This window comes from Silene latifolia, chromosome 11 (genome assembly GCF_048544455.1).
Source record: "Silene latifolia isolate original U9 population chromosome 11, ASM4854445v1, whole genome shotgun sequence".
Classification (NCBI taxonomy): domain Eukaryota; kingdom Viridiplantae; phylum Streptophyta; class Magnoliopsida; order Caryophyllales; family Caryophyllaceae; genus Silene; species Silene latifolia.
In genome coordinates this window covers 155,251,312-155,262,963 of record NC_133536.1, presented here as the reverse complement: position 1 = coordinate 155,262,963, position 11,652 = coordinate 155,251,312, and the positions used below count along the sequence as shown (strand labels likewise).

Sequence of the window (11,652 nt, the reverse complement as noted above, 5' to 3'; positions counted from 1 at the left end):
TTATCTCCTTGTACGTATGCAATCCATTCCATTAAACTCTTAAAGCATCTCATAACCTGCAAAATGGGAAAGCAAGGCGAGAGAAACAATATTTCTCAAAACACAATGCATTTGACCCTATTAAGCAAAAATAACGACATAAAATGCATTGAGTCTAAATAACATATAAAATACACTTATGAGCAAGCTAGGGAACCCGGGTCACTTCAAAAATCCAAACACATACATAGAAGACCTGACTTTATCAGAGAGATTATTGATAGAGGTGATGTTACGATATGTAGAGTACCAACTGATGCGAATGTTGCAGATCCCTTAGCAAAGCCTTTCCCGCAGTCCAACATGAGAGTCATGGAGCTGCGATTGATTTAAGATGCATTAGCGAGTGGTTTTAGTCTTTCTATGGGAAGTGATAAAAAAAAGAAGGGGTTGTTTGATTCAACACGAGAAGATGTAATTTCCATGAAGATTGAATTTATGTGATCCTTCCTTTGTACAAATGATAGGATGTCACAACCTAATCAAAGATAAATATCCTAGACACAAGTGAATGTAGTAATAGGAGTCGAACACAAGGAGACGGGATTTGCTAGACAAGTTGTTATGGGGTGAATTCTATCAAGGTCGGTTATCGATTGGTTTGGTTGGGTTTATGAAACAATAATAATAATAAAGGAAGTATCTAGGGAGATCGGGTCACACATGCAAATTATGTAAATGCTCAAGTTAAACATAGGGGTTGATAATATCGTTAAATTGTTTAGGCTTAAAGACAACCACCTCTCGACCTTATTGTCAACCATAGAACGGGTCCTAACGAGCTCTCGCTATGGCTAGGTTGTCTACTAAAATATGCTTAGTCTAATTCAATTTCGTGCCTCTCGAATTATAAAAGTTAATTAACAAAGTTAATTTAAGATAGTGGCCAACAATCAAAGACTAACAAAACAATGCAAACATGTGATAGAAACATTTAAACGATATAATACCATTCCAATTCAACAATTGCAAAAACTATTTATGCATGGCTTCTCTTAATCCCTAGACAAAGTAAACTACTCTTGCTTAATGTAAACTAAACTAATGACGAAAGATAAAGTAGACATGATAACTAACTAATAATGGAAATGACAAAAGAAATAACAAAACAATACAAGAAATAGAATTAACTCAACAAAGGAAATGAAACTTGGAAATGAAGAACAAATGCTTGAATGGAAATTGTAATACAACTTTGAAATGCTAATGGAAATGTAAATAACAATAAGGAAATCTAACCTACATCTATAAATATTATTAAAAGGGGAAACAAAATCTCCAACTAAATTCCACGTACTCATGCTAAATGCCACCTATTTGTACTAAATGCCACCTTAATTACAAAAAACCCCACGTCAACAATCAACAAAAAAGACACGTCAACAATTCAACTATCTCAGTCATCGTTACCTCTCAATCTCTCATCAGCTCTACCGTTTACTGACAATCATTGTATACGGTTTTCTTCATCCCCTCCATAGCTCACTACCTTCTTAATCCACTCTTCTTTTAGTCAAGCCGCATAAATCGCCTGCCTACCCAACCTCAAAAATATCACCTCCCCAAATTTGTCCTCCATACCGTTATTGAGATGGCCAGTTCGGAGAGCTCCCTCGAGTCCGCTGGCTTAGGATTTTATTTTTCGAACGCCAGCTGCTACTTGTGTCCGGGTTGGTGGCGGCCCCGACCTATCGAAGGTGTGTTACCGCTTAAATTTATTGTGACTTTTCAATCTCCCCTTCTCACGGTTACTTGCTCCTGTATTGATGACAATTAATTGTAGTCCGCCTGCCTACCTAAATTGATTACTCCATATAATATGATTAAATTGGGCTATATTTTGTATATTCTCTATCGCCAATCCAAGAGTTCTGATTATTCACGCATAAAATCCTCAATTATCCCTTCTCATCGGCCGTCGAAAACATCAATCGCTTTTATTTTTATGTCAAATTGGTTTGAAACCAATTTAGTTGGTTGATATAGGTTGGTAATGTTTTTTCTTCAGCAACTTACCACCCACCCCCGGCCCAAATGCAAGCTGTAGTTCTAATGGGCTCGCAAGAAAATTTGTCCTATTATTTAGAATTACACTATCGTACGTATGCACATAAATTTACTCGATTATTTACCAATTCCGCAAGCTGAACAATTTTTGGGGGCTACTTATTATTTACCATTCTATTTCAATCAATTTATGCCGACTTATAGCCGATATGATGCGTAACTGATGAGAATATTTTCAAAAGTTCCGCCTATTTTATGTCTATTCCCTTAATTACATGCTGATGGCTTGGTTTGGTTTTCATTTTGTGTTTGTCAATGTCCATTTGTTTGTAGCCGTGGTGTTAATTATGGTTTTAGTGTGTTAATTGATATAGCTTGATATAGTTGAGTAAAAATTTACAGCTGGGTAATTATGATACAATAATAGCATGAAACGGTATGTCAAGAGTTTCCCCGTATGCCGGTCTGGTTTTTGTGCGGGTTTGCTGGCGTTCCCAACTTATTGAAGGCTACAAGCGACCTGAACTCCACTTGGCTCAACCTCTGGAGCACCTCCAATGTCTAATTTTAGGCATATTTACCATTATTTGTTTTATTAAGGCTTATTTAACATGTCTACTAACCAGTTCCCCGTAATCTATTTACAAGTGGCCGGACAACAAGTGAACAGAACTTGGCTCAACACTACCTCTGAAGCACCTTAAACATCTACTTTTATGCATATTTCCAGTTATTGGTTTAATTACAGTTTCTTCACCATGTTTACTGACCTCTTTCCCCGAAATTTAAACCAACAGTTTTGATATGGAGCATGGTCATCGTAAGAGAGGCCGTCCACGTAAGGTGACAAGTTCCAACGACTCAAGTTTGGTCACCCCCAACAACTCACGGCCGGCGGTGTTGACGAGTGAAGCCAACACAGGTGGTCTTCTTCTGCCCTTTTAGAAAATTTGAAAGTAATTAGCTTTAAGAACCTAAAGCTGATACTTGCATTCTTGAATGTAAATTCAGAGTTGGCCATACAAAATTAGTTGTTACATAAAATTCTTATTTACCATATTGTGGGATGCAGGGCCGGCATTTGATGGCATGGACTTTGAACCAACCGTCTCTCCCACAACGAGCCATTTGGCGGGTGCCTCTAACATTGATGCATCCAATCAATTAGCCAATGTCAATTCCCCAGACACTTTGGTTAATTTAAATACCAACTCACGTTTGAGAACCACGGCCATCAGCAAAATGCCATGCAGTCCCCGTAAGAGAGGACGTCCTCGGAAACCAACAAATGCTGAGAACTCCGTCTCGGCAGCCAGCGTTCCACAAGTGGGTTTCGGCTCCGAAAACAAGAAAGGCAGTAAGCTTACCCCACTCTATTTATGTTTTTGACTTTCTACAATGATCCACCCGACTTCAAGTACGCCATATTTATTTTTTGTTGAATCTATTTTATCCCTTTGATAGTAACACACCTAGGCAGGTACCAGCCTGATTCCAGTAGTTTACTTGATTTGAACTAACAAAAAGTATTTCTGCCGGTAAATTTACTCAGACAGTGGTGATGTCAAGATGAACTATCGTAAAAGAGGACGACCACGCAAGGCTACAATTCCTGGTAACCCAAACATCAACGTTACCACTCCGATACCAACCGTGTTACCATGCGAAAACAGCACGCAAGGTATAATTTCCGAGAATGTTTTTTTTTTTTTTATCAATTGTAAACACGACATTGGATTTTAATTGCTCCCATTTTTTTTAAAAAAAAGGAACCCCAGCTGACAGTATGCCCAATACACATGTACGTCTCACTTTGGTTCTCATTAAATTTCACACATTCTTCGAGCATTGTAATTTCACAATACCGCCTGTTATTCTACTATAAATATAACCACCTCCCCTACAACATTATATCCACTAAAAGAGTTTGCCTTGACGGAAAATTTTATAAAACAACAAAACAACATTACCACCCACTAATCAAAACAATTTAGCGTCTAACTGAGTTTCTATATTCATTGAAATTTTTAAAGTGTACAACGTCATCAGATAACGAATTCCACAAAACTATTTGATTCATAAAAAACAGGTTCATTGTACACCTCCGACCCCCGCATGACCAATCTCTTGCTGCCCCGATCATGAACCCGGCTTCAAGTACGTCATACTTTATTATTTGTTTACGCTATTTTATCACTTTCATAGTACTGGGGTGTAACTAGGTTTCTATATTCATTGAAATTTGTATAGTGTACAATGTCATCAGCTAATGACTACATATAATTGTCTGAATCATATAATATAGGTCCAGTGTTCACCTCCGAATGCTTGCATGACCAATCTCCTGCTGCTCGGATCATAAACCCGGCTTCAAGTATGCCATACTTTATTATTTGTTAATTCTTTTTAATCACCTACATTTTAGTGATTTTAAGCAGCCACTCGACTTACTTTTGTTCCTTAGCTGATCTCACCTAACAAGAAATTTTTTGGCTGAAAAAATTATATAGACATTGGTGACGTGGAGCTGAGTATTCGCCGAAGAGGCCGGCCACGCAAGGGTACAAATACTGGAAACACAAACAACAACTTTACCACTCCAAGCCCAACGGTCTTAAGATGCGAGAACACCACACGAGGTATATTTTCCTAGAATGTACTTCACAATAATGTAATGTACTTTATTGATTAACTGTGAACACATCATTGGTTTTAATTACTCACGGTTTCAAAACAACACAACAGGAACCGCAACTCCAACTGAAAGTATGGACAATACCCAGACAGCGAGCAACCCATCTTCAAGTACGCCTCACTTTGTTTATCATTACACTACACACTTTATTCAAGCAGTGAACTTCTACAATTATGCCTCTTATCCTACTATAAATATAACCTCCTCCCTCCCCTGTGCAATATAATGTTCCCTACATATATTTGATTATCAGTTTAGTGCCTAACTAGGTATCTATATTCATTGAAATTTTTATACAGTGCAACGTAATCAGCTAACAAATTCCACACTTTCTAACGAATCAAATAAATTAAGCATCTATATATTCAGTGAAATTTGTTATAGGGTTCAATGTAATCACCTAATATATTCCATAGTTTGTATATTAACATAGCAATCTCAACAGGAAAATATTTAACAGGCTGGAGTTTTGGCGGCCCAACCGAACAATGTGAATCTTGTTATGCCGTAGTTTGGAAAGAAGAATCTGTCGGCCAGACCTCAAAGTACAGCAGACCAAAATTTAATATTTGCTGTCAGAATGGGAAAGTAAAACTCCCATTACTGAAAGAACCACCTGAGCTACTAAAAGAATTATTAGATCTAGCAGGGGAAACGCTCCACTGAATTCAGAAGGCTCAATCAGGTCCTATAACACAATATACGCATTTACATCAATGGGCGGCAAAGTTGACAATGCCATTAACAAAGGTGGTGCGCCGTATTGTTTTAGGCTCGAAGGTGAAAACCATCATAAAATCGGGTCACTCCTACCACCCCAAGGAAAACAACCTCGGTTCATGCAACTATATTTTCATGACACTGAACAAGAGCACCCAAACAGGGTCAATTCGTTAAATGGAGAAGGGAAAAACAGCCTACAACCGGATATCGTTGAAAGCCTATCCCAGATGGTATATGACCACAACGAGATTGCGAAAGTTTGCAAAATGGCCAGAGAACGTATGGAAAACTTGAACCTAGAGCCTGTTCAACTAAGACTTGGAGCAGCCCGCAGCAAAGACGGTAGACAATACAACCTCCCAACAGCCGACGAATTTGCTGCACTAATTATTGGCACCGGTGACACTGAAAAAGGTACCCGATATTTTGTTATTCATGACCGTGCAAGAGGGCTTAAACGGATTTCTGAACTACACCCAAAATTTATAGCAATGCAATACCCATTAATGTTGCCATATGGTGAGGATGGGTTTAGATTAGACATAGAGCATTCAGATGCAGAGATTACAAGCAGAAAGAAAAGAAAAACTGTAACAATGAGGGAATACTACGTTTATAGGTTCCAAGAACGGAGAAAGAACGGCAAGCTAATTGACGGGAATTGTGTTCTGTGTGGGAGGTTAAGGCAACAATTCATGGCAGACTCATTTACTTGTGTTAAGGAGACTAGATTGGACTATGTTCGCCATAATCAAAAATAAATTAGGAAATATTCTCTTCGTGGTTTAATTGATGCAGTCGCCGCTTGTGAAGTAACTCCTGCTTCCCTTGGCCAACTCATAATTTTACCTCCGTCTTACCCAAATTGTTTTCGAAATCTTTTCCAACTCTACCAAGATGTCTTGGCAATCTGCCGATGGGCAGGCCCACCACATTTATTCATCACTTTCACATGCAACCCAAAATGGGAGGAGATAACAGAATTTTTAAAAGCAATTCTTGGCTGACGCCCTGAAGATCGCCCCGATATTGTTTCAAGAGTGTTCAAGAAAACTAGATGAGCTCATGGTAGATCTGACTAAAAGAGCCTTCTTTGGAGAAATACATGCAGGTATTACAGTAACTTACACTTAATATAACTCCTCTTATTGATCCTCTTCCATTTCTATTTCTACAGAAAATGGAAAATGTTTACTGTAATTTCTAAGAAAAACAAATTTTCACCGAGTACTAACTTAAATCATATTATTCAGTTATTTATACAGTGGAGTTCCAGAAGAGAGGGTTGCCTCATGCACACATTTGCTTATTTTTGTGACCAGAAGCTAAACACACTGGCCCCTCACACATCAACAAAATTATAAGCGCAGAACTACCGGATATAGCAGATGACCCAATCGGATATGAGGCGGTCGTACAATTTATGATACATGGCCCATGCGGTGAAAGAAACCCCGAATGCCCATGTATGGTTACTGGTAAGTGCTCAAAGTACTATCCGATAGATTTCTACCCTAACACATCTGTAAGCGAGGATGGCTATCCCATATATCGTCGAAGAAAAGATAGCAGAACAGCCGAAAAGAATAACCATGTTATTGATAACAGGTTTGTGGTCCCTCACAACATAGACCTGTTAGTGAAATACCAAGCTCACTTGAATGTGGAATGGTGCAACAAACACAGATCGGTTAAATATCTTTTCAAATACATGTCTAAAGGCCCGGTATGGCACTTGCCAACCAACAGGAAGTACGTGGTAATGGTAATGAGAATGATGTAAACATGAATGATCGACCAGTTGATGAGATTGAAACATTTCTTATGTGTAGATATGTGTCAGCTTCGGAAGCTTGTTGGGGGATGTTTACATTTGAGATACAGTATAAGCAGCCGCCTATACAACGTTTGACCTATCACTTAGAAGAAGAACAACAAGTATTCTTTGAAGATTCAGAAGCAGCAGATGGCGTCCTAGATAGAGTGGGAGATGCAAGAACAACCCTTACCGAATGGATGGCTACAAACGAAAAACACGAAGACGCTTGCTTATTAACATATGCTGAATTCCCAACTAAATGGGTATGGGACAATGAAGCAAAATATGGACAAGACGAAAGAAGGGTTTTAAAATTAGAAGGATCTACTTTGCTAACCCTAATTCTGGTGAGTCATATTACTTACGTCTTCTCTTGAACATTGTTAAGGGAGCTAAATGCTTTGCAGATATTCGTACAGTTAATAAAGTTGTTCACCCAACATATAAGTCAGCTTGCAATGCTTTAGGACTATTAGATGGGGATGATGAATGGCATGTCGCCTTGAACGAGACAGCAACTTGGGCTACTGCTCAACAACTACGAGAAATGTTTGTAACGTTGCTATTATTTTGTGAGGTGACGGACCCAGAACAATTATGGCTCGCACATTGGAAAGATTTGTCAGACGACATTCTACCTCGCCAACAACGCCGCCTTGGGTACAGAGATCTTATATTGACTAATGAACAAATTCAAAATTATGCACTTTTGGAACTAGAAATCATTCTTAACCGGAGTGGTCGCAGCTTAAAACAATATACAGATTTCCCAACTCCGGATAGAACATTGCTACTGAACAGTGGGAATAGGCTCATAATAGAGGAACAAAGTTATGATGTAGATAAATTGGCAGCTGAATCTCTCAAACTCCAAAATGGTTTGAATGCTGATCAACGGATAGTCTACGAAAGCATACTTAAAGCTGTTCACCAAAAAACCGGAGGTCTGTTCTTTGTCTATGGAAGCGGAGGTACTGGAAAGACATATCTTTAGGGAGCACTGATATCGAGAATACGATCTGAAGGGCTTATAGTACTAGCTGTAGCCTCCTCTGGAATTGCTGCATTATTGCTGATATCCGGCAAGACGGCACATTCTAGGTTCTCCATACCAATAAAACTAACAGAAACATCAAGTTGTAGAATAGAACAAGGAACAGACCTCGCACACTTGATCCGGGAATCTTCTCTAATTATTTGGGATGAAGCTCCAATGGTTCACCGTCATGCTTTTGAGGCTGTTGATAGGGCGTTTCGTGACATCATGCAACTTGACAACCCAAACGCCAAGGACCAAGTATTTGGAGGTAAGACAACTGTGTTGGGTGGATATTTCAGGCAAATACTCCTTGTTATTCCAGGCAAGGGACGGGCGGACGTAGTGGATGCCTCAATTAGCAAATCAACACTGATATGGCCACATTGCCAAGTGCTAAAATTACAAAAGAATATGAGACTTCTGAAAGGACGTGACGACTCCGAAGTTCAAGAATTAAATAAATTCGCAAAATGGGTGCTCTATATTGGTGACGGCAAAATACCCACAACGGCAAAGGAATGGGAGGACGAAAAAAACTTGGATAGAAATACCAACTGATGTATTACTCCCAACTGAAGATGATAATCCTACTGGCACAATCGTGCATGCAATTTACCCAGAACTCCTAAACAACTACACAGACCCAAAATATTTGCAAGGGAGAGCAATTCTAGCACCAAAAAACGAGATTGTGGATGAGGTTAACAGATGCATTCTTCGACTACTACCAGGTAAGGAAGAAATAGCAAAAAGTGTAGACAGAATTTGCCCCCTAACTAATGGAGGGAACATGGAGAATTTATACCCGACCGAATTCCTGAACTCGCTTCGGTTTCAAGGACTACCAAACCACAAAATACATTTGAAGGTCGGTTGCCCGATAATATTACTGAGGAACATAAATCAAGCCTCAGGTATGTGCAACGGAACAAGACTAATAGTTGTACGTATACGGACTCGTACATTGGATGCAAGAGTTATTACGGGGACAAATATAGGGCAGATGGTTGCAATTCCACGAATTGAAATGACTCCAACTGACACAAAATGGCCCTTCACAATGAAAAGAAGACAATTCCCGGTTAGAGTTTGTTTCGCAATGACCATAAACAAGAGTCAAGGGCAGACATTCGAAAATGCGGGTGTATATTTAACTGATCCTGTTTTTACCCACGGCCAACTTTACGTAGCCGTCTCAAGAGTAACTTCTCGCAAGGGGTTAAGGATATGTATACCAAGCAAAGATATGGAGAGGGACAAGAAGGAAACAAAAAATGTTGTCTACCAAGAAACATTCAACGACCTCTGAAAAAAACGAACCAAAGAGACCGGCAAGATGATAGGATCGTGTAGAACGCTTAAGAGGGAGCACAAATAGAAAGGCTACCAAGTGCCAACTTTTCTTATTGTTTGTTGTTTTTTACATTTTCATCGCAAACATCTCTCTGTCACAACTATCTAATTTATAGATTAACCATGATAACATTTGGCTATTGAAAATAAATTATTTTAGAATTATATCTCTACCATGCCATTTACTCTTGGTAGCCATACTTATGCTTTTAAAATCTGGAAAAAGTGCATACAAAATTACATAATAGATATAAATATGCCTTTATAAAAAGCAAAAGCTGCCCTCAAACGTGGAATCTACAACGTCAGTTCTACATACATGTCATCATTCAACCGTCGAGTAGTGCACTTGCACGCCGAATTAAATCATTTGTACAAATTTTGGATTCTAGCTTTTGACCCAAAATTTAAAATTAACAATGATAACAATTGACTTTGGTAGCCATACGTATATATTCAGAATTGATTTGACACATGTTCTGACACATTCTAATGTTATCAAATTGCTCACTTGTAAATAATAATTCAACATCTGCGTATGCTTTATTAAATGGTTTATAAAACATAGCAAATTTAAGGATTGTTCCTAAAGATCCGAAATCATTATAAATTGGAATTACGCGATCTTTAAATAAGAAATTATGGATGAATTTTTAAGTGGAATTATCAATTTGTGTACCTGTTTGTATGTAGTTATACAATATAAGTCATAAATGAACATAGCTATTCAAGTGAAGAGGTGCAAAGTTGCAACCATTCATATGGAATATTGACATCTCTTACAAAAAGAAAAAAATGTCAATATTAAACACTCTTTTAAGAAATAAAGAAGCATCGGCAGGGTAGTGAGGAATTTTGAAGGATAGCAATTTTGTTTAATTTATTTAGTTTGCAAATGTACCACATCCTTAATTCCGCATATAGAAGGTTTAATGTTATTAAAGTGCCAAAATCCTTATGGTTTACAATTTTGAGCTACCTGGAACAGAAGACACACACGGAAATTCTTCAATAATAGTGTAAATTAAAATAAACAAAAATAAAAACAAATACACTTAAGATATAAACCAAAATTTTATTCGCATCCGTACATAAAAGCACAAACGACAACAAATGATAGACCCACAATTATAGGCTAACAAAAAAGTTACACCTACAACTAAGGAACTCCACTTAACAACTACCGAGAATCATTCAAGAACACCAACCCACCTATTATCCTCCCACACAAGATGAGGGCGCATATCATAAAATACATTAAAGGACACTTCATCATACCCTGCAAAATGTATCTCATAATACCCATCAACAACGTAAATATCAATAACCCGACCAAGCCACCAACCGTCGTTCACAAACACCTCCACAAGATCATGAACCGCATACTCAACCGTCTCAATAAAAGGAGGCATAGGACGTATGTTCACAACCTCAATGACATCTCTTAAAAAGAAAAACCCACTAGAAGTCAAGAGGTGGTGAAACTGCACATAAACATGCCCATTATCCAACAGTAGAAGAACGGTCGGGAGGAAAAAAGATCCAACAAAACCCGCCTCCGGAAACATCACCTTGACTCTATCACCAACGTTGTACAAGGGAGCCATTGAAAAAACACAAAAAACACAAAAAACCTGAAAAAGACGAAAGACAAACAACCAAGAAATGATATTGGAGGAAAAAGAACGATAACACAAATACTTATATAAAAAAGATTGATAACACAACAACATTAACATAAAATAATAACATATATATATATATAACGAACATAACCAAAACAAAGCAGGCGTCGACATTAATAACGACAAGAACAAACATCATACAAATAATAATCACACAATAACTATACAACAGCATCACAATGACCATTACACACAAAAAGAAAAACAGAAAAAAGAAAAGCCAAAACAAAATAAATACAATTTATCATACTAATAATAAACACACACTAACTATACAATAGCCTCACAATGA

General features: G+C 38.0%; 3 protein-coding genes across 3 annotated transcripts; 2 read left to right on the top strand and 1 right to left on the bottom strand.

Annotated features, from left to right (window-relative positions):
- Positions 1–5,457: 5,457 nt before the first annotated feature.
- On the top strand, positions 5,458–6,225 carry LOC141614183 (uncharacterized). Its single transcript, XM_074432940.1, has one exon. It carries the CDS (start codon positions 5,458–5,460, stop codon positions 6,223–6,225), a length of 768 nt encoding a protein of 255 aa, XP_074289041.1.
- A 707-nt stretch (positions 6,226–6,932) lies between these two features.
- Positions 6,933–8,277, top strand: LOC141614182 (uncharacterized). Its single transcript, XM_074432939.1, has 3 exons — positions 6,933–7,072; positions 7,186–7,630; positions 7,672–8,277. The coding sequence occupies exons 1-3, from the start codon at positions 6,933–6,935 to the stop codon at positions 8,275–8,277; spliced, it is 1,191 nt and encodes a 396-aa protein (XP_074289040.1).
- LOC141614181 (protein AGENET DOMAIN (AGD)-CONTAINING P1-like) lies at positions 8,274–11,282 on the bottom strand. The gene is made up of 2 exons (XM_074432938.1): positions 10,888–11,282; positions 8,274–8,403 (listed from the first exon to the last, which is right to left on the bottom strand). The coding sequence occupies exons 1-2, from the start codon at positions 11,280–11,282 to the stop codon at positions 8,274–8,276; spliced, it is 525 nt and encodes a 174-aa protein (XP_074289039.1).
- Positions 11,283–11,652: the final 370 nt, after the last annotated feature.